Below are 25,250 nucleotides of genomic sequence, written 5' to 3' on the forward strand. Positions count from 1 at the left end.
CGGCGTAGATCGACAGGCTAGTAACTGCACAAACCATAGCTGCTGGCTCGCTGATCTTTGCGGAATGTGTCTATTGGCACCACGAACGTTGGTTTGGGGGATCCTTTTCCTCGCCCTTACTGCCACAAGCGGCTGGGGAGACGAGGCCCCAAACCTTGCCTGGGAAATGATAAAGGGCTTTATGAGAATATGGGGGCAACCGGATCAAGGAGAATGTATCACTTTACCCCGAGCAGCTGAAGAGGGGCTGAGATTTTTCATGATGCCGGTGAATTTGAGGTTTATTTTGAACACGACTAATGCCACCTCTCTTACATTTTTGGCAAAGAAGTGGACGACTGTAAACCCTGATAGCCAGGTACGATGGAAGGGTAAGCCACTGATGGGAGGTGACATCTGTGAAACATGGAAGGAGCCTCCTAATTTGTCTAGGAATGCCACGTTAATGAATCTGCTCTGTGATGTTACCAGGCCTTTGTTTAATGTAACGGTCCTGTCTCCAACAGAAGGATCAAACCCTTTGTTACGATGTGGCAATTTGTCTAGCGGTAATATTAATTTTGAAAACAGCAATTGTCAGTATCCATGTAGACCTTATCCGTGGGATCCGATGCTCCATCCTCTCCGGAAGCCTGATGCCTTTGAAGCCAACTATACCACAAAGTGGGAACCAAGTTGGCGCATCCAGCTCCCCAAGAGAACATAAAGGTCTCCAAAAGACGGAACTAATCTGATCTGGGCGTGGTCTGGATCTACCACAACGCAACCGCCCCAAGACCCTCAATTCAAACCACCCATTAGGGGGGCACCCAGTCCTCTTTTTAACTGTACCAAGGTGATGACATGTGACACTGGACCTGGAGATCCTCCTGAAACATGGTTGATTAGTAGGCTCAGGACCCTGATCAGAGATATGTGCACCTGTTGGGGATATGCATCAAAAGGGTGGCAAAATCAAGATTCACCTTGTAACACCACCAATACCTCCTACATTCCCTCAGGCGGCATGCCACATACGCATTGTCCTATAAAGGGAACCCCCCGGAGACAGAGCCGCAAATAACTGTCGTAAGGTTTGCTGACCATTATAATTGCAAGGCAGCTGTATACACGGCTCCTCTGGGATTGGCTTGGGGATGTTCCGATGGAAAGTTCTAGTCATATTTAACACTGGAACAACGTGCGGGATTGAAGTGTGGTGTTGGAATCCCCTCTTTGTGTCCCTCTAGAGTATTTAGTTTCACATCCCACCACCACAGAACACACACAGAACACAGTAATAACCCCACAGCACAGCCCGGGTGGGCGACACACAGAGTTGAGATACCTGACTGTTATACCCCAGGGATGGTAATTTCTTTAATGTTGGAAAACATGTTTATCCCATATCACAGAATCACTAAGGTTGGAAAAGACCTGCAAGATCATCAAGTCCAACCATCAACTAACACCACCACCATTAAACCATGTCTCGCAGTGCCACGTCCACAAGTTCCTTGAACGCTTCCAGGGAGGGTGACTCCACCACCCCCCTGGGCAGCCTCTTCCAATGCTTCACCACTCTCTCAGTAAAGTTTTTCCTAATATCCAGCCTAAACCTCCCCTGGCGCAACTTGAGGCCATTTCCTCTTGTCCTGTCACTTGTCACCTGGGACAAGAGACCAACACCCACCTCAGCACAACCCCCTTTCAGGTAGAGAGTGATGAGGTCTCCCCTCAGCCTCCTCTTCTCCAGACTGAACAACCCCAGTTCTCTCAGCCGCTCCTCACAAGACTTGTGCTCCAGAGCCCCCACCAGCTCCGTCGCCCTTCTCTGGACACGCTCCAGCACCTCAAGGTCCTTCTTGGAGTGAGGGGCCCAAAACTGAACACAGCATTCGAGGTGCGGCCTCACCAGCGCCAAGTACAGGGGCACAATCACCTCCCTGCTCCTGCTGGCCACACCATTTCTGATACAAGCCAGGATGCCTTCTTGGCCACCTGGGCACGCTGCCGGCTCACTTTCAGCCGGCTGTCAATCAACACCCAGGGGTCCTCTTCTGCGGGGGAGCTTTCCAGCCACTTGTCCCCAAGCCTGTAGCGTTGCGTGGGTTTGTTGTGACCCAAGTGCAGGACCCGGCACTTAGCCTTGTTGAACCTCATACAATTGGCCTGGGCCCATCAATCCAGCCTGTCCAGATCCCTCTGCAGAGCCTTCCGACCCTCCTGCCCAACTTGGTGTGGTGTGCAAACTTGCTGAGGGAGCACTCACCTTACTCTTCCTTCTTCACACTTACTCTTCCTTCTTTACGCTGACTCTTCCTTCTTTTTCCTTTTACCCCTTGTTTGAGAATTATATAACTATACAGGGAGTTAGGGATATTCTATCACTTTTGTCTGCAACTAATAAAGGATTTCTATTGACTCCCGGTCACTTGGTGTTAAGCTCGCCTTTATTTCTCTGCAGGGGATCACAAAACCAAAACAGAACTTGTCCTTTAACCCAGGGCTTTGGGACTCGGCTTGCCATAGAAGGTGCAGGTTTTCCTCTTGCCGTTCATCGTGGCACTGAAGTTGATGAGCGAGGCAGGGTAAGTGCTGGACTTGCTGAACAGGGCTTTCACTGACACCCTTACTGGGATGATGGCGATGGTCTCGCCTCCTTCACAGATGCTGGGCTCAATCACCTGCAAACGGAGGAGGGGTTGGTAAATGCAGCAGAGGACAGCCTCTATCTCTGTCCCCTGATGCCACCCCAAGTCCCCATCAGCTCACCCTCCCTGCTTAAATGCCTCCTCCAGAGCCAGAGCTTCAGCTCTGCTTAGGAAGCATCACAAATGGTTTCTGAAAGACTTTATTGCATATGGATGAGAGAGGATTCCCCAACTAAAGCCTTCCTTCCCGAAGACACAGGTCCTGCTTACACTCCCAAGACATGGTGTGCTAACACCACCTGGCCCAGGCAGCTCACCTGGCACTGCAGGATGGGTTTGTCCTCAATGTTCATTTCCATCTTGGGGTGGAAGAGCAGCTGGACCTGCACGGGGTGCCCGGAGGCAGTCAGCATGCCCTTCTGCGGCTGGAGAGTGAAGTGGGATGCCAAGTCGCCTATGTCGGTATCCACGGTTTCCAGCTTGAAACTGGGGTGAAAGGGAAGGAACAGACCTCTGCAGTTAAAAGTACCGGTGCCACCAGCACAGCCGGGACTTTGCATAGGACCATAAAAAGTAATACAAGGTAAAGGGTACAGCTCTGCTCGGGGAATCCCAGATCTTGACACAGACAGCAGACAATCAGCACTGCTGTAAGCTGACACCAAAGTTCTTCATTCCCTCCTTTCAAGAGTCTCATAAAGAGAAATGAGCTGACCCTCAAAGGCGGCAATGAATCTCAGCAGTGAGGGGCTTACATTTCAGGGTCTCTCCTTCTGGTTCCTGCTGAGCTGTGAAGAACTGCTGGTGCGTGGCTGGATGCTCTATTAAAGTATTTGAGATTAGAGAGCCCAGGTTTTGTATTTACTTGCACCATGAGGTAGCCAGCATGGGAACAGGTTCTAACCATGGACAGAAGGAGAATGCAGGCCTGGGCAGGTGGTGGCACCATGCACTCACGGACCAGGGAGCTGGACCCACCTGTACGCAATCTCGTACTTCCCTTGGTTCTTCAGAGTCAGCACTTGCTTTGCATCATCCAGGACCTTAAGCATCCCAAAATCCACGCTGCCACCTGCACCTGCAGAAAACCTGCAGAGAGAGGTAAGAAATGGTGAGTATTTGTGAGCTGCTGCAGACTACAACAGGTGACAAGATACAGATTTGGAGTTCTCAGGTGGCACAAACCCCTTCTCGGCAAGTTTCCCTTCTGGGAAGTTTTCTCTAGCTACTTTGCTGCCCCTTCCCTTACTCAGAGAATATCTGTAGGGTTTAGCAGCTAAGGAGCTCGCTTTCCATCTCCTTGCTTCCAAGCACAGATCCAACCACTCTCTGTGCCATGCCGAGCCTTCGGAAGTTGCCAACTGCTTGTTCACATCACTGTTGTTTCAAAGCCCCCAAATCCATCTGCACATGAAGTTGCACACTTCAAAGCTTGGAGGTGGGAGACTCAAGGCTCTCTCTGTGCCCTGACAGTGCTTCACTCCACGCAGCTTGCAGGATACGTGCATTACGTATCCGTGCCACGCTTGCATGGTACCCCATCCCGTCCCAAGTGCTTTGGTTGCCCACCTGCCAAGGCAATGCCATGCACCCGGACTACTTGGCTTCGGGGGCATCCACTCACCTTTAGACATGCTGATGCTCAGAGCAACATCATAGACCTCCGCAAGGATTTGGATATTTTCAATCTGAATGATCCCCAGCACGTTTTCTGCACCTGAAACCTGAGATGGCATGAAACAAACACTGCTTAGACCATTCTCCTCAATTCTTTTGTAGACAACATACGAAGAGGCCTTGCCTCTGCCGGCTGCTTCCACCCTGGCCTCCCCTGCTTGACAAGCATTTGTGGACTCCTAAGCTTTCCTAACCTGTTCATCTCATGGGCTGACCCAGCGAGATTCTGACACAGTAAGAAACCCTGTCAGCCCACCTCGGCACTCCTCTAGCAGCAGTGTTGCTGCTAAAGCGCCCTGGGAAGCAAGGCGATGTTAGAGCAACCACAAGAAGTGTGAGGTGTCCCAGAGCATTGACGACCAACCCTCTCCTCTTCAACCACCCAGCACCCTCACTGAAACACAGCCCCTGAACCATGGGGAACAAAATCCCAGGCTGAGAGTTTGTTGCTCTATGTTAAGAGCCCCAGATGGACTCCAGGATGGCTGCAGGGAGCACACCCAAGTCTGGACAACCAAACGACAGCATTCAACCATGCACAGCAGCAAATTTATGCACGGGCTCAGGATGAAGCCTTGTAACCCAGATGTAAGCCACGCAGAGGCAGCACCTCTTCCTGAGGTGCTGTACAGCAGTACATCTCTTCCAGACTCCACAACGTATTTGCCCCGTGAAGTTCAGCTACAAGAGCACCCTAGTAGTCACCTAGTTTCCAAAATGTTGTCCTTCAGTGAGAGTCCCTTGCTGCTAAGGGCCTGGCCCCCGGCAATGCAGGTAGAAAGGAATCTCAGGAAGGCTCACCCTTTTGCCCTCTTGGCAGGGTACCCTTCAAGCACAGTCTCCATCCGTAAAAGCACCGCGATCACTCTGCCCTGCTCTGCCAGGGAGGGCACAGTCCCCCTCACCTCCAGTCGGATCATCTTCTTAATGCTTAGAGCCTTCGTGGCCTTGAAATAGAGATGCACACCAAATTCCGTGCGGGGAGCAACGATGCCCTCATCTTGTGACGCGGAGAATTCCTTGCCGAGGTTTTCCAGCCCACTGACCCGCCAGGCCACGGGCGGTGGGGTGCTGGTTCGCAGCACCAGGGTCTCGCTGTCCCTCCTGTAGAGACAAGACGACACTCAGCACCGGTTGCTCAACGGTCGTGCTAGCCTTGCAACTGAATGCAACTTGGAGTAGCCCTAGCCATGTGTATGAAACCATATTTTAATGGTTTCTCTATGTCACAAGTCTGAGAGGTGAGGTCCTTGGGGGGCAGCTTGGTGTTACAAGTGTATCCAACAAAAGGCAGATGAGGAACAACTGGACTGCTCTGCAACCAGCAGACAAGATACAAATGCATCGAGACGCCCATGGCACAGCATTGCTGCGGGGCTATGGAGCTCGTGGCTGTTATAGGATATCGAAGCCAGCAAGGAATGCTTGAGCAAGAGACTGGGAATTGCTGGGAGAAAAAGGGATGCTAGCCCAGCCAGCTGGGAAAAACCTCCCTGGCCTCTCCCTTGTCCCTGCCCCAGACTCTTCTCAGGATCCTACAGACTTCATATGCAAGAGTGCATTCAGGGCCCACAGGAGCGAAGATGGCACCAGGCTGCAGTGAAGTGATGGAGATGACAATGAAGTCCTCCACTGAGGCCCTGCTGCCACAACAGACATAAAATAGGTGAAGGGCTTTGCGTTATTACCTGTCCCACGTCTTTCTTCAGCGCCTTCCTCCTCCTCCTCTCCACATTCAACTTCAGAGTCCACCTTGCTGGACTGGCTTTCCTCAAAAATGGAGGAGAGAACAACTGAGTTATGGGATGAGATGGTGTGAACAATCCCAGCAGAGTGCTTTCCTCCTTGGTCTGACACAGACTGGACATCTTCAAAGTTTGCTGAGGAGGAAGGACATGGGGAGGGAAGAAGAGGGTGAACATGGCCAGGCAACCTGCTCTTTGCCATTCGCCACTTTGCATGGCCGCATGCAAAAGACAGAAAATTTTCCCAAGAAAGCAAACTCCCAAGGCAGTTTCCCTGCCCAGGGAAGCCTGCCCAGGCTGTCTCTGCCCTCAGGAGAATTTTGAGCTTGTGCTTTTGTTGCTGGGAAGGAGCAAACACAAAAGAGCTAGTGATATTAGACCTGGGTCTACCGGCTGAAGAACTCATCCAGTCCTACTCCTTGTGGATGAGGGACACAAGGGGATAACCTGATTATTTCCCCAGTCCATGCTAGGCAGATATGAGCTTGCTTAGACTGCACGCAGGGCTGGCAGAGGATGCGCTTTCCAAACCACAGACTTTCACCCGGGAATTCCTCCACCAAGCTGGGGAACCGGTGGCTGCTAAAAGCATGGGCTTTCCATGGAGAATGAGGTCATGGAGAGCTCAGGGGAGGTGGGCTGGACTCCCTGCTGTGTCCACACTCAGGACAGCCAATGCCAAACCCTCACCGTTGTCCTGGCCTGCTGGTTCCCCAGTCTTGTGCTTTGCCTGCTCATCCTGCAGTCTTTTCTGGTCCTGATAGTACTCCAGCACCTCTGGGGGCAGCTTCTCACCCGGGGCATGCGGAGGCAGCAAGAAAGTGGTGTGGCAATTTTAGTCCTTGAGCATCCGCAGGATCTGTGTGCGTAGGGAAGAGAAACCATAGATGGGATGTGTTTCTTGACCTGCATCCCATGAACAGACTCCCCAGCCAACCTGTCTTCTCCCTCATTCCTTCCTCCCAACAACATGGACTATCCAAGCCCCTCCACAGCCTGCCAGCCGAGCTGGCTAACCCTGAAATGCCACCAGGCTTTGCCCTGGGGACTGCCTCCATCTCCCCGGCACAAGCCTGGGAACGCTGGAGCCCTGTGGAGCTATGGGAGCATGCACGTGCAGACCAGACCTTCCCTCTCACCTGCTCCTCAGCAAGGTACTGCTGGTCGAACTCCAGTGAGTAAAACTCGATGGGGAACTCGCATGGGTTCTTCACCACCACCGTCCCCCTCCGCCCCACGGCTGTACAGCAGCACCGCTCCCAGCTCGAGCACTGCGGTGCTCAACTCCAGCTGTGGCTCCAGCCCCTGCCCCGAGACCTGCAGCTGGAGGGGCTGGCTGCTCTAGCAAATGTTAATCTTCAGCTTGCTTCTGTAGGACTTCTGAAAAGAGAGAAGTGCAGAGAGCTCCTCCATGAAGTCCCAGGTGACAGGGCCTCAAAGTTAACCCTTGCCCCAAGGTCAAGGATGCTACCAGTACCTGTAAGGTGAATGGAAAACAGATAGTAACTTATAGCAGGGGCTATGGCACCTGCATGCTGGCTCTGAGTAATTGGGATGAATCCTGCTGTGAAGTGGAACTGCGTATTTGGGGATCAGATGGATCTAAAACAGACTACCACATGTTTCCACCTAGTCATGAGGGAGCACAATGCTCATAAGAAAGGTCCTCGTGGGTGGACTCAGCTCCCACAGCACTCAGGGGCTGCTTCACCTCCTTCTTCAGGGTTATGATGTTGCCCAGACACAGTCCTGGAACTCATGCATCAGGCAAACATCAGCTACATGAAGGAGGCAGATGAGCTCTCACTGGCTAGAGATAAGGGTCTTCCTCTCTGCTCAATGCTTGGCTCTGGTTAAAGCCAGAGACAAGATGGTTACAGCTCTACTAGCAATTCAAACATCCCTGGGACGCTTCCTAGGTGTGGAAGCACTCGTGTCCATACTGTTACCCACTGCCAGTTTCGAAGTCATGGTGGCTACACACAGACTGCCTTTGGGAATGCTCCATCTTTTATGCTGACTCCCAAACTGCCTGGGAACGTGCAGGCAGGCTGGGCCAGAGCCACAGGGACTGCTGGCAGCATACCACTACAGGTGACCGTCCTGCCATGCCCAGGAAGGGGTCTGGTGGCTGTTTTGTCTGCTGGTACCAGCAGCAGGATTAGCCTAGATCGGCCCTTCCAGGTTTAGTTATCCCCTGCGAGCGTGCCAGCCGCTCTGCACCAGGGCGTTGCAGCCTGCAAACACGCCCATGCAAGGGGGAAAACGAGGGGAAACAGGCAGATTTCCCCCCATGCGCCGAGAGGGAGCCACACCGCAGTGCCCTGATGTTCTCTGTGCCAGCTCCCCATTGGCATTTCAAAGCCCCTCTCAGAAGAGTGCGCTGCAGGGGAAACTGAGGCACCGTGGGTACGGGGCTTGCAGAAAGCTCCATGTGCAGGCAGACCTCATCTCCTCCTCCCTGTGCTGGGCTCTTGTTACCACACTGCCCTGCCACACCTCCTGGGGGTGACACCGGCCGATCTCACCTCTTCTGGGGGGGAAAGCCTGACTCGAATGTTGCAGCGCTGTCCTGGGGCCAGGGCTCCAGCCGAGGGCAGCACCTTGAAAACACAGGGCTTGGCCTTGAACTCCTGCAGCAGCTTCTGATGCACCCTCACTGGCAAAGGTTTGTCCACCTGAGCACAAAAAACAATTGTGGGAGGTCTCCTTGGTCTGCGAGAACAGACCCTCAGGTCCTGCAGTGCTCTGAGATACTGTCACGGTGCTGAGAGCATCCACATCCAGACCAGCCGTGGCCACCACTGCTCTAGAACTGGAGGGAAGACATATAGGCAGGGCAGGCAGATGGGGAGGCACTGTCCTTGGAGGAGGAATGGGGGAAGATGGCAGACAAGTGAAGCATCAGCTAGTGAACAGGTCCAGGCAAACCAGATTTGCTCTGTACTCTCTAAAGCTTCCTCAACGAGCTGTAGCCCAAGTGCTCAGGCAGCCACAGGGGCAGAAAAGGCAAGAGAGGCAAAGAAAACCCAACCAAGAAGTTAGGCGCTACACGTTGTCTGTGCTTTACCTTCTTAACAGGCTCATTCATGGTGATGAACCATTTACAGGGGACCTGGAGCTGATTGTGGAGCTGCATGGTTTCTTCCTGGCACTGCCCACACTGGACAGCGAACTCCGGTCTGTCCCTGGACAAGCAGAGGGATGGCACAGTCACGTTGGCACGGAGGTGGACGTGAAACGTGGGGCCTCTTGCTGCCTAGTGAAGGACAGAGCATCCAGCTGAGAGCCCAAGTGACATCTACTGCTGTCCCCAACCTGCTGCCTGCCCCAAAAGGTGGTGCGGGCACAGGGAGATGAGGGACCGTGAGGTACCTTGATGGGCAGGAGCACGTCCACCGCTCCCAGTGGCAGGTTGGCACTTGGTGGGTCGAAGTGCGCTTCGAATGTCTTGGTCTTGCAGCAGGGCAGGTGCTTCACATGGTCCAGGTCCACGCTGAAACCTTGAACAGATGAAAATAAAGCAGCTGAGACGCTCAAGTGACAGGAAATGTGTCACAAGCACGTTAAGGCCATAGGGGTGTCCTGGCTGGCAGGTCTGTGAAGAAGAGGGCTCTTTGCCTCTCCAGAGAAGCCTGCCACTCTTTCTCCCATGTCACCGCTCCAGGAGAAAGGCTTTTCACAGCCAGAATCCAAGGTTCGCATGGTCAAAAGGAAACATACTAGCTGAGGAGCGCTGGTAATTCCTTTATCAGGCATCCCAGGGAAGGATGCGCAGACCTCTCCAAAGGAGAATTTCCAACTATGATTCCCCTGTGCTGTGGTGCTCCCTGGAAAACAACTTAGAGGAGACAACTGACCAGCCCTCAGACACAGCGAGTCACCATTTGATGGCACTGCAGCCTTACCTCAAGGCCTGTTTCGGAAGCCTATTTTGATACACCAGAGGACCTCACAGGCTGTTTTCTTAATAAAGGCTGAACAGAAGTGCTGTGACATTATGAACGCCAAACCAAAGCACTTCCAAACCACCAAGGGGCCATCTGTTTGCAACGCAAACCCACTGCGTGCACAAAAACTCAAGATGATGCTCACGGTAGCCAAGAGCAGAACATGCTGAGAGGTGACCACGGTGATCAGCACAGCTCACCCCTGCAATCACGTGTTAGGGCAGCCACAGGCAGGCCAGGTCTCTGGGCACTGCTGGCCAGGAGAACTCAGGCTCCGAGGCACCAAGCAGGGCGTACTAAGGAGGACAAAGCTATACAAACAAGCACTCAGGAAAACTCCCCACGTCCAGTGGCTTAAGCTAATCTGTCAGAGACAGCTCCTTCAAGCCCACGTCAAGTCTCCCCAGCACTGGTTACCTGTGTCACACAGGACACGTCCGTCAGTGTGAAAGGACACAGGGAACTGCCCGGTGTTGGTGATCTTCATGATGTGTGTGTGGATGTTCCCGAGAATGACATAGCCAAAGTCCAGGACGTACTCGGGCAGCTCAGCTCTGAAAGGAGGAGTAAGGAGCGCCCTTAAACCACAGCCTGGCTATGTTTCCAAGTGGATGGAAGATGCCAATGAAATGGATATTTCTGTATTCACTGCTGTAAAAGCTCAACTCTAGCCAGTGAAACCCAAGCCTGACCACCTGGTAATAAGTCTCTGGTAAGTCACAGGGAGGGTAGGTCCTAGGTTTTATCAGCTACCAATGGGACCTTAACAAAAAATTCATTTGTACTGCTCTGCAACCAGATCTGTCCCCAGAGGAGCACTGGTAAATGCAGTAATCAACACCTACAAGATTCATGGGAAGGTCCTTTGCCAGAGCAATCCCACTCAGGAAAACACCTAAACAATCTGTTTTGCAGAGCCTCTTCCTCCTGAACTGGAGCCTACGGTGCCCGTCCCTCCTCATGAAGGAGCAAAAGGAAGGACAAGTTACCTAGGCAAGCCCTGCAGTCCCACCAGCACCCAAGCCACCTCATGTAGGGCTTGTCAAGGCTTTGTCGACCTGTGCTGTTCCCAGCTCTTTTTGCTTAGTGGGATCTGTTAGTTGGAACAAAGATGCCAGCTTTGAGTTCCCTCTTTCAGAGCTGGTCAGCAGGGATGCTGTCTGTGCTGTTTGGATGGGCTTGACGGTCAGCACTGGACCCCTTCAGCTCTAAGAACAGAACCCATCATCGGTGGGGAGCTGAGTGCCCAGCTATTCCCAGCTCTGCAGGGACAAGGAGCTCTCAGGAGCAGGGGTGTGCCACCGGGTGTTGCCCTCAGGGTGCCTGGAGATAGGGTACGGGAGTCCCCACTAACTTGAGAAGCCTCCGACGAGCACGCTGGTCAAAGGCAGTGTCCTCCGAGGGACCAGAGGCGAGAGCTTTCTGCTGCTCCAGGGCGTGTTCCTCCATCAGCACCTGCTCCGTCTGCATCTGCAGCCGAGTGTCAAACTGAGGAAAGCAAAGACAGTGGCTGGTTAGCAAAGGTCCTTCCTAAGGGAGAGGCTTGTCTCTGAAAGAGGATCCCACCCTGCTCTTGTTGAGAGGGGCGATGGGGTCCTCCTGTCTCCCTGCTCAGTGTCTCTGACACCTCCTGCTCTCTTAGACAGGACCTTATCTGGGGGGAAATGAACTCCAGCATCTTTGCCTGTCCGGTCACTGTTATAAAAGCTGATCTGGCCAGACAAACAGACAGACAAGCCAGGAACCTTCCAGCGCTCCAAGTATTTGCCTACCCCCAGCCACTGCCAAAGCAGCTTGGACAAAAGCTCTCTCCAAAAAGGAACCACGACAAAGCTGGTGCCTCTTGGAGACAAACACTGACAGCATGGTCCCAGAGTGCAGTCAGGCTGCTGCTATGAAGCTCTGTAAACTTGGCAGGGCTTGGGGTGTGAGTCACAAACACCCCAGCGATGACCTGCATCTCCATTCACAAAGTACCATAAATTCAATCACATGAGCATAGTCTTCAGGATCTCTCCCTGGGGTAGTCAGGTAGCTGGTGCATCTACAGGAGGGACAACTACCAGAGGTGGGCAGCCCCCAGGGCAACGCTGAGCTGATGCGTGATCATGGCCAGATGCGGGCAGGGAGATCCCAAGTGCCAGCAGGGCCCCGGGAAGACTGCTGCAGGGTGCAAGGGGACCAAGTGACACGGCGGGAGGGTGGCACATGACAAACGGGGCAGCAGCCGTTCTCACCACGGTGCCCGAGTTGTCCGTGGGTGGCTCCACAGCCGCAGCCTCCCCCAGAACCACTGCTTCATCCCTCTGGCTGTCTTAGTCCATCTTTGCTCTTGCCTCTGAGGATCTTCTCATACTGTTTGGTTCCTGAAGGAAGAAAACATCCACAAATAGAAGTGTGGGCACTGCACCATGCCCATTTAAGCTGGGAAGTCCCACTCCCCGGATGCTGGCCTCTCCCAGAAACAAACTCCTCGAGCAATCTATGCTGCTACTCCTCTCTGAATCCTGATGTTCACTCCCACGCATCTTCCTCCCCACAGAGGAGCACCTCATCCCCTGCAATGCGATGCAAAGCCAACCCTGACAAAATCCCTGCCAGCCTGCATTACAGCTTTCCCAAGCTTTTCTGTCTAGGCATCATCTTTGCAGGCCACCAACAGATACGCTGGCAAGCTCTGCAGGATGGTTCCCGGGGCAAAGCCCACATGGGCTCGTCTGCTAGACACTCAGGAAGCAAGCAGAGGGTTGAGTGTTGGTCTGACAGCCCTGAAACCTCCAGGCCTGGTGGAGATGGGTGGGAGCTGCCCTATGGCCATATGATATGACATGGGGGAAAAAGCCAGGGACATACCTGGGGAGCAGACAGGCAGTGCTCACCTTTGGTGTTCCTGGGCAGGTCCAAGTAGGTCCTGGGAAAGATCCCCTCTCCTTTGAGGGAGATCGCTTTCGGCTCCAGGTGACCCACTTGGACCTGGAAAGTCCTGCAAAAGACTCCCGGCACTCCTGGCAGGTAGGAGACTTTCAGCACTTGCTCCTTGCCTGGTCCAATGTAACCCTGCAGGGCATGAGAGAAGAGGGAGGGAATGCAAACCAAAGAGGGATTGGTGGAGGGATGGCTCAGACGATAGACACGCTGAGAAGAGAAGGCAGGTTCTCAAAGATAAGAAAGCATCAGACAACATCGCCTTCTAGCTCTCTTCTACCCAAAAGCTCAAGTCTCCTACACCAGGATGCACCGTGTCCTTCAGAGGGCTCGTAGGGATGCATTCCCACAGCACAGACTGCCCTGCGCTCAGCAGGAGCACAGCTCTTCTGCTAACGGTGTTTACCCTCTGCTAGCAAGAGCCAGACCGAAGAAATAAAAGCTCTTTTACCAGCTGCTGTGGAAGATGAGTGAAGTGCCTGCGCTCTCAGCAGAGCCAGCAGCTCCTCTCACAGCATGTCAGTGGTTCCCAGGCTGCTGTCGAAGGGCCTCACCCCTTATTAACGACCCCAACCAAACATCTCCTGCCTGTGCAGTTACACCGAGGGTGCACGAGCCTATCTGGACTCACAATGACCTGCAAACATACATCTCTGGAAACGCAGGAGCAGAGACCAGGATGAGATCTCAGGAAGAAGGTGTTGCCAGGAAGGTCACCTCCTCTCCGGGCTTCCAGAAGGACTGTCCGATCCCCGGGCTGGGCTCACGCCAGCCAGGTCGAGAGCAAACTCAAGCAGATGGCAACATGGCTCGGGGTGACAGGACACAGCCGCAGCTTTCCTCGGCTCGCCCTCCAGCACGCGGGGCTGGACCCTCAGCTCCCCGCTCCCCTCCACGCTGCAGGGACAAGCTCCTGAGCGGGACACATCCTGCCACTTGGTCCCCCGAGCCCTTATCCAGCGCACAACACAGCTGCAGCGAAAGCGAGCCCTGTCAAGCTGCCAGGGCCGACAATGCTGCTTACGGCAACAACTGCGCGGGTCTGAGCAGAGCTGTGTGTTGGGAAGCTCGCAGGAAGAGGGCATCTACAACCCTCTCCTAGGCAGCCTGACAAAGGGCCAGGGTTAATCGCTTGTGCTACCTCCGTACTCACCGTGCTGGGCACAACCAGGGGCACGCCGGGCAGAGGGCTGTTGGCAGTGGCCGCGCTGGGGCTGAGCACCGCGTAGGTGAAGCCCACCTTGCCGCTGTTCTGCAGGGTGACCTCTGCTTTGGTGACTTTGTTAAACAGCTGAAGAGAGGACAGAGGAGCGGGAAGTTACAGACACAGGCCTGATGCTGGGCATCTCCTTCCTCTTTCTTTGGCTTGAAAGGAAATGAACACAGCACAGCAGCAGGGACCGCAGAGGACATATGGGCACTTGACTCTCCCGGGTTAACCTGGGGAACCCACAGCCACAGAGTACCTCTTAGCCCTACACAGGAACAGGTATTTACGGCAGCACGCAGAGGTGCAATAACAACCATGTAAAGACCAGTAACAAAGAAACGAGGGGATACAAGCCCTCTGCCCTTTAAGGTGTCATCCAACATCTAGCTGAAACAAAGAAGGAGGCATCGAGGCATTTCAGAGGAAAAGCCATCTGCATACAAGTACTTGCAAGCAAAATACCAGCAAAAAGGGAGACAGACGGTGCAACACATGCAGGGCCAACAGCTGGAAATATCTGTGGGGTTTTTAACCAAAAAGAAGTAAAGTGGGGATTATTCTGGGACATTCTCTCCAGCTTCAGTGACAGGAAGCCCAAGTTAACTTCCTCCCTGGTTTATTTTGTTGATTAATCGAGAGCACTGAAAAAGAGCATCTCCTTGCACCTCAGGCTTTAGGAGCGGATCAGTGGATGGATGTCTCAAGGCACGTCCCTCTGGAGATCACCGCTGGGATCCTGCCTGCCCCAGGAGGCAGCGTTAGGAACCTTGAAGAGGAGTAATTCCCAGCTTTGGGGGGGGATGGAGATGGCCATTAAAAACCACCTTGGATGCAGGACCTATCACTCAAAGGTTGTACAGCTGACAAAGTAGCTGGGAAGGGGAGAGACCCCTAGACCAAGGTCAGCAGCAACCCACCGGTGATGGTTTTAAAGACCACTGCCAAGAGAAGTGCGTGGTACCTTCAGCCCGCAGTCGATCTCCGTGGTGTCTAGGAGGTAGTCAATGAGCGAAGCCTCCCCACTCAGCGCGATCTCATAGGTCGGGCCTCCCTCCACCTTGCACAGTGCCGTGACGCTGGCCACGATGTTTGCGTGGCCAAAGAAGGTGAATGTGACCCGCTGGCTCTCGCCCGGCTGCAGCACACCGTACAGCGGCAGGATGTCAAAAACCTGGAGGGAGGGGAGGAGAGGAGAGATAAAGATGTCAAGCATCCAAATTGATGCAGAAGAAGAGCCATGGCTTGAAGCAAAGGGCAGACATGACTGGAGGGGCCTGTTCCTCAAACACAGGCAAAATCATCCTAATGTCATCCTGCATCCATTACACTTTCCAGTGGAGAAACCATGGGAAAAATCTCCCATACTCACTAACTAATACATTCATTAATACAGTACATCAAAGTAACTTGGGACGTCTCCTCTCTCTCTCTGATTTGCATGCTGCTCTCTCAAGATGCTGCAGCAAAATCTACTGCAAAAATTTCCTATCGACCACTTGATTAGTAAGAGCGGGACGAATAATGCCCTCCATAGGTGCCGCACAGGTAACGTCCTTGGCCAACCCTACGACATGTCCTGCACGGCCTCTCCAATGACCGGTTGATTCAGCAGTGCTGTGCGACGTGCTGGGAGGGCTGTGACGCCACTCTGTGAGCAGCGCCAAGGGCCACCAGTGGGAGCGGGGGCTACATAAGCAAGTCAGATTCCCACTTACCTCCTCCACTCCCAAGGTGAGGGGCTCTGCCTCCGTGAACGGCATCAACTCCTTGATCTTCACCCGGCTCTGAGTCTCCGCAGCACCCTCCATCTCTGCAGCACCTTCCAGCTCCGCAGCAGTGGACGGCAGCAACTGGAAAACAAGCACCATGAGCTGCAGAAAGCAGCTGCCTGGTCTGGGTGAGACCACTCTGCTGCAGGCTCCACCACCTCACCAAGCCAGGAGCAGCTGAGATGGGACCTGGGCACAAATCAAGCAGGGGTGTGTCCCTCACATCAGTTGAGCGTGGGTCCGAGCCCACCCACAGATGAGACACGGGCTCCATCTGCACTTCCTACACGCAAGCTTGCACGAGGAAGCTGCGTGCGCCCAGCACTGAGTCCTGGCAGAGACCTCAAGGGTACTTTGCACCCTCGTGCCAGCCTGGCTTTGCTCACTCCTGCCCGAGGAACACACCGAGAACCCCATGCCTTGACAGGTTAGGTTTTCTGAGACAAAAAGAGGAACACAGCTGCAAGTGAGATGTATTAAAAACAGGAAAATAAGGACTTAGAAAGTGCTCAGCACAACTATCCTGTTTCAGATGGTGCTTAGGTTTCATCTCATGCACTCATCGGTGCTGGAGAGCTGAGGATCTCTGCTCGGTCATTCTTCTCCAACAGCACCTTCCTGAAGAAGGCAGCTGAGATGTTTTTCTGTCTTGCAGCAGCCAAGAGCTGGTATTGAACCTCAAAGGCACCATGTCTCAAGAGGAAACTCATCCCTGGACTTCTGACCCCTATTTATAAAAGAGGGCTTTGCGACTGCTCTTGACGTTTAAGAACACCCCCTTGTTCACTAATGTCAAGAAGTGCTTTGTGCTGTGGCCGTGACTTCAGCAGAATCTGCAAGAATATTTACAGGACATCCTTAGACCTAATCAGAGGCTCCATCTCCCCAGTAGATAAAGCACTGGGGAGGGAAGAGTTTTCTCTCATCTCGATGCTCTTTCTGTTGTCTCTACGTTTTCAAGCTTAGCAAAGCTTTGTCAAGTGTATATTCCCAAAGATGCTAACCCACATCTTTCCTAGGCCTGTGGTCTCCCACCTCCCCAGGGAGGTTATATGGCGATTGCCTTGATAGAGTGACACAAGCAGAAGACCAAACTGCAATCTAGAAGCATCCTTTGAATCCAGAAGAATCCTTTGAAGCAATTTTGGATCCTACTTAGCCACGTCCACTTGTATTTCCCTGGTTTACTTCCCATGCATACATGTCAACAGAGCACGAAATAAAGATCTTTTCATGCTTCTATCCAAAAAACATTCAGCCACACTATTCTTTACGTCTACAGCGTATAATTTCTCCTGATTCAGAAAAAATGTGCAGAGTTACAACATTAAAACTGCTGATATTTGGATGTAAGCACATGCAGGTCCCCTCCTTGAACTTAATGTCAACGCTGGCACTTTCAGAGCCTCTCGGGCTCTCTTACACCCTTTTCCATGGCCCTAGGAGCAGCCTCTGTCCCACATGATGCACAACAAGGTGCCAGCTCCCACTAGTACCAAGGTCAAGCTCCAAAGCAGCAAGCTTCACCAGGAAGGTCAGCACATCAAAGGCAACTTTGTCTGCAAAGCCTTCTTTTATAAAAAGTCATCTCTGCAGCCATCACTGCAACACGGGCTCTTGGGGGAAGGCAGAAGCGTGAAAGCGGGTGGCTCCAGCTGGGCTTGAGAAGGTGCTACATGCAGATCAGTACTTGGCACAGCTTGAGACAGAAAGGAAACTGAAAGCCCTCACATCATGATGCAGATACAAGCCTCCTTTGATGTTGTAAACAAAAAAACCCAAAACCAAACAAAAAACAAAAAAATCCCAAACCCAACATAAGTCAGGAGAATCTGAGTGGCCTTCTCCAAGCAAAACTGTCCTATTTCTCCCTCCCCAGAAGCCCCGCGTCCAGCCGCTGGCCCTGCTGCCCAGCCCGCTCTCAGGGCATGTGGCAGCAGGGCAGCAAAAAGGGAGGTTGGCACGAGCACGGCTTTTCAGTGGAAAGCTGGGGGAGGCAACGCAGGTGGTAGGCAGAGAAGAAAATCTACCTTTGCTTCCAGGGAGTCATCTCCAACTGCTGGCTCTTGGGCAGGATCCCCCACTGCTGCCAGGGCTTCGGCTGGCTCCTCCGCACCCCCGTCCCTGGAGCTGCTCTCTGCAGATGCTGAGCGCGCCGACCGGCCTCCCTCCTTCTTAGGTGGTTGGGCTTTGATGAAAAATTTAGGTGCTGGAGGGCTGAACCTGGAAAAGAACGTAACTTTGGTCACAGACCTGCAGTGGGAGGAAGGGGAGCCTGCACCAGCGGCCCCTTGGCAGGATGCGGCCCCTGGGTGGGCACTGGTGGTGTGAGCTCAGTGATGGGTCTGACCCAGCAGCTCCGAAACCAGGATGGAGCAGGACAATGCTTGGGGCTGCCCAGGGACGATGCTGGTATAGTGGCTGTGCAGGCAGCTGGCAACTGGCTGCAAGGAGAAATGGAAGAGGACAGAGGGGAATGGCTTGTAGGGAGGTGAAAAGTGCAGCAGAAAAGGAGAAGAGACACAAACTGTGCAAAAAGGTGAGGCTGAGATGCAAAGGGGCAGATCTGGACCGCGATGAGCCAGTACAGACCCACCGGTGCCCTCCTGAAAGCACCCACCACCACGGACCATGTCTTCCTCACCCAGAGGGCCAAAGCAAGAAATTTTGCAGCTCTACTACACCTTTATCCTGAATATTTCCCCTGATAATTACCCGCAGCCACAGGTCACTACGAGCAAGCAGCGATGCTGGTGGCTTTCTCAAAGCACCATCAGGCAGGAGCAGGGGTGGAGCCCGCAGCCTGCTGTGCCCGGACCGGACAGAGCCCAGCACCGCTCGGGGCACCCACGGAGCCCAGCGTGGGACACCCTCGCACGCGCACGGCAACACGGAAAGACACGTCAAACAATTCCAAGCAGAGGCTCGCAATTAAACAGCCCATTGATCCCTGATGAGTGCCAAAGCAGCAGCGATTAGTACTTTGGGGAAGGAAGCTCTGGCCATTTTTAATCAATATACAACAAACGTCGATGACATCATTCAGCTCCCTGCTGTGCTGCAGGTATTCCCCGATCCCAGAACAATGGCTCCAACAGCACCTCGCGCTAAAAGGGCAGCAGCTCTGCTGAAAGAAGGTTGTAACCGATGTGGCATTTACCGATGGCGTGGTTACCTCCCCAGCAGTTTCTAAAAGCAAACTGGTTGAGGACCAATTTGGCAAATGATTCAGCAAAGCAGTTCAACGGCTCGTTTTACAAACAGAGCTGAGTTTATGGTTTGACCAACATCTCTCAGGAAAAAGTACATGGTATAACTTTTTCAAATGTTCCCAGGTGACTCAGATTATATTCCCTGTTTCAAATCGCACAGTAACTCTGCTCCTATTTCTAATGCCACGCACTCGAACCATGCCTGCCTGTCACTGTGCCTATTTGCAAGTGTTCCCCATAGGCAAACAAGGCAGATTTTTTTACAGCAGCCTGGGTGCTTCATTCCCAGCTGGGAATTTGGTGCCTTTAATGACACGCTCCCAAATGAATATTTCTCTTTAGCTTTGTAGCTTGTTATTTAAGGCTGGTTTTCTTTTCTGGATTAGAGGCTCTGCTCTTCACAACCCCCAGGAGGTCTCACCTGACTTGGCCTTCCTGCAACCACATGCAAGAACAAGGCTTGGCCCAGGCGACCTTCCCCAAGCAGGGACCGATGAGCAGCGGTGCTATCACCCCTCCCCAGCCCTCCCTCTGCCTCCTGCTGGGACCCCATGGGGGACCCCAAAGACAACCGCGGCACTGTCTGCGTGGAAGAACAAACCAGGACTGGAGGGGACGAAGGCGTTCGCTTGCCCCTGCAGAGCATCACCCATCTCCAAGCCCATCTGCACAACCTTCACTCCTCTCATCCGAGGCACCTTAATATGTGTTGGGGTGCACCGATGGGCGACCAAACTGCTCAACACCTCCAGCAGCCACGATCTTGGGCATCTACATAAGGATGAAATAAATTGAGCTCAGCTGCAACAGCAGTGCCTCTGGGCAGCCTGCAACTGAACACTACTTCTCCTGGGTGGTAAGGGAGATGCCTGCAGCATGGGAGTACAAATATCCAGGGCCAGGAGCACCTTGAAGCCCTCCAGCTACGCACCAGGCCACCCACCAGTTCAGCGCATGAGCCTGGCCATCATCACAGTGGCTGTCCCAAAACTGCTACCTGTGATCCACCCTAGCAAGGAAATGAAACTGCGGCTCTTAGAGCGCTTCTGATGAATACTGTGGGTTAATATCAACTCCTGAGAGTTATTAATAACAACTCCAGCTCCTTTGCAGAGCCCCATGAAATCTCCCTGTGAGCTGAAGTCCTCCCCAAGCTGCTCTGCTGTAGAGAGCTAAAGGGTTCCCCTCTCTTTGCCCCTGCCTGCCTCCCTCTCCGAGTCAGGAGATGTAGATTTATGGTGATACCTCCTCAACATCCCAAAGTCCTCACCCGAGCTGTTTGAACACAGGGGCCATACACTCTTAACACAATTGCTACTTGGTTTTTGAGTGGGCAAAGACAATCCACCTGCTTCTGCGAGCAGCACGGCAATCTGTCAGAGTTCAAGGATCGTCTGGGCAATGTTCTTAGGCATATGGTTTAGTTTTAGGTAGTCCTGAGAGGAGCAGGGAGTTGGACTCAATGGTCCTTACAGGTCCCTTCCAACTTGAGATATTCTATGATTCTGTGAATCAATGCTCCTGTGCAGCTACGAGGGCAGAAGGAATGGCAGTTCTTCACACTGTGGCTATTTTCAGGGATAAAGAGATGGGCCAGCTGGATGAGAGATTTTTTTTTTTTCACAGGGACCTTTAACAGAGTTTATCGCAGCACGGAGTGGCTCCTCACGTACAGTACATGGAGCTGGTGGCGGTGGCCAAAGAAATCATTGGCAAAGAAACCACTGAGGACCAAAACACTGGCTTTGGCCACCTGACTTTGAGAGGAACAGCACGCATTGCTGCTACTCCATGCTGGGACAACCTCCTGCCTCCTCAGTGATACAACAGGAAAACAGAGCACTGGCACATGCCAGACAGATCCCGCCCTTTCTGAAAAAGAAATGTGTGATGATGTCTTGGGAAACGATCTCCCTGACTGGTACTCTCCTCATCTGCCTTAAAAAAAAAAATTAATTAAAAAAAAAAATTAAAAAAAAAAAATCAACATTTTGTTTCATAAACAGTAAAGCTCTGCGGAGACGGGGCCTTGAGCGGCAGCCCAGCAGCAATTAAAGCATGAGCCATCCCGGCAGCACAGGCATAATGGCATTTATATGGAGAGGGATGCGTTTGCAGTGCAAACGTACCTTGGGTTCCCACTCTGTGCCTTGGGTAATGAAGACATTCAGAAAGCAAAGAGAGAAGTCGGCTGCTCCCCAGGTTCCCTAGCTGAACATTGCTGGCACAGCAAGAAGTCACCTTCCAACCAGCGTTTGCTGGCCAGCTGTAAAACCAGAAGGCAACCCCCATCTAACCGCAGCCCACTCAGGGCGTGGATGACACATGGACATCTCCCAAGCTTTGTCCTGATGGCACAGGACAAAGCCAGGGAGAGAATCAGCTGCCTGACAGCACCTCAGGGGGGATGTGCAGCGCTTTTCACCCAAGCAATGGGTTCTCCTTCACACCCTTGCCCTAAATCCACTCCTCCAACTCCCTGGGGCTGCTCCCCCATCTGCCAGGGCAAAGGAAAGCTCTCGGGGTCTGTCACCCTCATACAAAGGAGGAGGCTGAGCCTCAGAAAACACAAGTGTAATACTTGAAGTGATTCCCACGCAGCCATTCTGGGCTCCAACCTCCATTGCGATGGCCCAGGTAAAAGTCCTCCAGGTGTGCAACAGTGAAACCGTTGGGCGAAGCCCCGGGGCAGCAGAAGCTGTCTCAAACCTGCAGCTTCCCAGCAAATGAGCTGGGAAAAAGCAGTGTCGTGTTGGAAGGCACAGAGCTGGAGGGTACGTGGTGAGGGTCACCATGCTGAAGGGGAACGCAGAGAAGCAGCAAGCTTACAGACATGTTTCAAATAGGAAATCATCACCCTCCAACCTTTGTTCTGATAAAGCATCAATGTACACACCTAGTATACGGGTTTATGTCTCTAATACAGACTTGGTAACAACATATGCTCGCTTACTCCTGGCTCCAAACCCCTCCTTGGCACTCACTGTATTTACTTCTCATCCTTTCTGGAGGGGAACAGGTCGCAAATTTCCCCAAGTCTCCCTTGCTTCAGCTCCCCAGTGCCTCTGTCCAGGAGTACAGAGCCTCTCCATAAGCCGCTCACGGCAGCCGGACTGCCACCCCAGAAGTGAAGCCTGCCCGGCACCCAGCCCTTGCTCCAAGAGACTTCGTCTCCAAGAAAGAAGAGGCCACTTCTCTGTTACACCGAGCAAACCGCTTCTCGGCTGCTGCCAAACCACACGCAGCTGAAAGACTCCTTCAGCAGCACATTTCCATCATGACTCAGTCCTCCTTTTCTGAGTTACCCATGGGATTGAAGCAGGAGAATGAGCACCCATAGGGCTACCAAAGCCCAAAACGTACTGCCCCAAGGAGCTGATAGCACTGGGGGGTGAGAAGGGGGTATGCTCTACTGTCACCCATCCCAGACTCCCCAGCAGCAGGGGCACGGTGGATGTATGCATTTCTGATGTATATTCTCGCTGCTCATGTTGCTACCTCTCCCCTCTGGTTGCTGACAGAGCACTGCTGTCAAATTTTTGCCTTGCCCGGTTTCTCACTCTCTACGTTTTCCATCTTCCTTGTTATAAAAACATCAGCAAAGCAAAAAACTCATCAAATATAACACAGACTTGGGGTTGTGGGGTTTTTTTGTCACTACCAAGGCTGGGATCTGGCTCGCAGGGTCCCTGCAGGGCAACCTGCCAAGGGACATGCACGGAGAGATGGCAGCGGCATGAGGAATTCCTAATGCTATAGGAAGATCCACTTGGGAGGAGATAAGGCTGCTGGTTTGTTCAAAACAAATTGGCTGAAAAAATCCTGGATGGAAAGGGAAGAGTCATCTTCTACATGTTTAGCCCAACAATCCCTTTCCCCAAAGAATCTACCGGCAATTCATTATGCTGGATTTGTAGCCAAGATGCTCCCACTCTCCAGAGACGTCGGATCAACACACGGAGGGGACCTGACATGTGCCACGGAGGTGCAGAGCCCCTGCTGATCCACCCTGGCACATGGACCGCAAGGCGTGTGTTAGCTCTATCCCAGGGAGGGAACATGGCTCGCGTGAAGGGGACAAAGAGGTGATGCAGGAACAGCAATGCTCAAAGGAAATGACAAGGCATGGATCCTTAATAAAGGATGGAAACTCTAGAGAACAGCTAAGTTTGGGGAGGAGCCTTTGGCAGCCTTTGTCACAGGTCTCTAAAAGCCTTGTATACCCCTTGGATTTAATGTCTTCCTTTTGATGGGAATCCCAAACAAAGCTGAGGAGCTGGGTACTGCCCTTAGAAAGGGGGACAAATCTGTCTTTCAAGAAGAAACCTTTAAGATAAGAAAGATGATGGAATGTTTGAAATTGACTCCAGATCTATTATCTCCTGCTGGGCCATTCTGGAGATCCTTTCCAACACCGCAGAAAACATCTGGGTGCAAAGGCCTAACTCAGCTTTGAGCTATCAAAGGTCCAAGAGGTAAGGAGAGCCTATTCTCACTCCGTCTCTAACCACAGAGAAGAAGAGTACCCAGGAGAGATTTATGGCTCAGCAGTGTCAGAGAAGGGGCATGGGTTGGTGTGAGTTGGGCATGTCCAGCCACACAGCAACGGTTGGACTCTGCTGCTTCTATGATTGCTCTGCTCAAAGTAGCAGCAGTGACTGAAGAGTAAGGAGGAAAAAATGGGTTGAACAATTAGAGGAAAAAAGAAAAGAGATCCAAGCACACAGCATCTTCTCCAGGCAGAGAAACAACACTTTTCTCTCCTGGCCAAAATAAATGTGTGTGTGTGTCTGATTGACGCTGGGAGCCTCTGATGATTGGCTCCAGCAAGGTTAGATGTATGGACGGTTAAATTCTATTGATCTCACCTTCATGGGACCTCGTGTTTGATTCCCTCAGTGTCAGACTGAGTGACCTTGATCGGACAATTTAGAATACCAACAGTGCTTAATGTGGACCAGAAATAACATCTGACATGTTGCCCTTCTGCAGGGCTCTTCACGAGCCATTTGAGGTGTGAATAGCTTGGAGACAGTCTTCATTTCCAGCTCTGCCACAGAGGATCACATGGTGTCTGCTGAGGGACCCAGAGAGAGTACATTACTGCTTAATTAAAATGCAGAGCAGAAAAGGGAGCTGTTGTAACATCCACAGTGCTAACGAGCCAGCAAAGGGGCTATGCCAAACCCTTTGGAGCCGAGGCTGCTATCCTGCCAGATGCTCTGGACCCTCAGCTGCTACCGACTCAGCAGAGTTGGGTGACTCCGTGTCCACTGGAAGAATGAGCACCTGCAGGCTCAGGTCCAGCAAAGCCTTTTTAGGTGGAGACCGGGGTAATTAAAAGCTGAAAACTGATTCAGCATTTACATTTCCAAAAACCTAAACTGGTTCTAAAAAAAGAAGAGTCAAGATAAACAGGCAATCGGCCAACAAGTGGCTCCAGAGGAAATTAATTCCACACAGGCTTTGCTGTAATACGTTTGTTTCTCTTACTATAAAATACATGCATTGTTCTATCATCAAAATTAGATTTTCCCTTTAGCTAGTAATTAAACCCTAATCTCATTTACCAGGAGATGACAGGGGCCTCCAAGCAGAGCTTACAGCCCTGCTCCTCTTCCCCTGCCCACCTCTCTCCACCTGCTTTTGCAGACTTTCCTCTGCATTTTAGGGTCTGTTCTTGAAGGTGCCATGCATCAAGAAGGGCCACACTAAAGACTTCTTGTTACTTGCCAAGAGCCAGCTGTGAATGGGCTACCCCAATGCCCAGGTCTTCTCCCCCAAGCCCTCCTCATAACCATAGCTAATTTCCACTTCCCAGTAGGTTGTCTCCTCTGAGACAGATCCCAATGCCCTAAACAAAACTGTTTATTGAGGATCTCTACTATTTGTAATAGCAGCACTTCAATGCACAATGGCTAACTTTGCTCGGTTTCCTAAGGCATTATGGAAAACCCATTTGCTACTGTAATCAAAACTGCCCAGACTAGACTTTTGTACTATGCAGAGAGGCCACAGCAGGAGGAACTGCTAGAAATGTGTTTATAGATCTGCTCCAGCAGGACTGCATGATTGGCTTGGAAACCACAGACCAGCGCTGGGTGGCCCTGCTCCCAGGGGATGTTCAGA

The 25,250-nt window shown here is 52.4% G+C and overlaps 2 protein-coding genes and 1 long non-coding RNA gene across 3 annotated transcripts; all 3 read right to left on the reverse strand.

Moving 5' to 3' along the window:
• Positions 1–7,396: 7,396 nt before the first annotated feature.
• On the reverse strand, positions 7,397–9,239 carry LOC132317442 (hydrocephalus-inducing protein homolog). The gene is made up of 3 exons (XM_059820810.1): positions 9,126–9,239; positions 8,584–8,733; positions 7,397–7,435 (listed from the first exon to the last, which is right to left on the reverse strand). Exons 1-3 carry the CDS (start codon positions 9,192–9,194, stop codon positions 7,397–7,399), a joined length of 258 nt encoding a protein of 85 aa, XP_059676793.1. The 5' UTR covers positions 9,195–9,239.
• A 2,215-nt stretch (positions 9,240–11,454) lies between these two features.
• LOC132317394 (uncharacterized) lies at positions 11,455–13,039 on the reverse strand. Its single transcript, XR_009484074.1, has 3 exons — positions 12,885–13,039; positions 12,243–12,371; positions 11,455–11,493 (listed from the first exon to the last, which is right to left on the reverse strand). It is a non-coding gene; the product is annotated as an uncharacterized LOC132317394 (long non-coding RNA).
• An 85-nt stretch (positions 13,040–13,124) lies between these two features.
• On the reverse strand, positions 13,125–17,945 carry LOC132317443 (hydrocephalus-inducing protein homolog). Its single transcript, XM_059820811.1, has 5 exons — positions 17,940–17,945; positions 15,856–15,990; positions 15,102–15,311; positions 14,084–14,221; positions 13,125–13,160 (listed from the first exon to the last, which is right to left on the reverse strand). The coding sequence occupies exons 2-5, from the start codon at positions 15,946–15,948 to the stop codon at positions 13,125–13,127; spliced, it is 477 nt and encodes a 158-aa protein (XP_059676794.1). The 5' UTR covers positions 15,949–15,990; positions 17,940–17,945.
• Positions 17,946–25,250: the final 7,305 nt, after the last annotated feature.

Source organism: Gavia stellata, chromosome 8 (genome assembly GCF_030936135.1).
Source record: "Gavia stellata isolate bGavSte3 chromosome 8, bGavSte3.hap2, whole genome shotgun sequence".
Lineage (NCBI taxonomy): Eukaryota > Metazoa > Chordata > Aves > Gaviiformes > Gaviidae > Gavia > Gavia stellata.

Coding starts and splice junctions, on each gene's coding strand:
- LOC132317442 (XM_059820810.1), bottom strand. CDS start 9,194: ATGCAGCTCCACAATCAGCTCCAGGTCCCCTGTAAATGGTTCATCACC. Junction 8,734..9,125: donor TGAATGAGCCTGTTAAGAAG/GTAAAGCACAGA, acceptor TTTTGTGCTCAG/GTGGACAAACCTTTGCCAGT. Junction 7,436..8,583: donor GGCTTTCCCCCCCAGAAGAG/GTGAGATCGGCC, acceptor CTCTCTTTTCAG/AAGTCCTACAGAAGCAAGCT.
- LOC132317443 (XM_059820811.1), bottom strand. CDS start 15,948: ATGGAGGGTGCTGCGGAGACTCAGAGCCGGGTGAAGATCAAGGAGTTG. Junction 14,222..15,101: donor AGATCGACTGCGGGCTGAAG/GTACCACGCACT, acceptor TCCTCTCTTCAG/CTGTTTAACAAAGTCACCAA. Junction 13,161..14,083: donor CCCTGGTTGTGCCCAGCACG/GTGAGTACGGAG, acceptor CTTATCTTTGAG/AACCTGCCTTCTCTTCTCAG.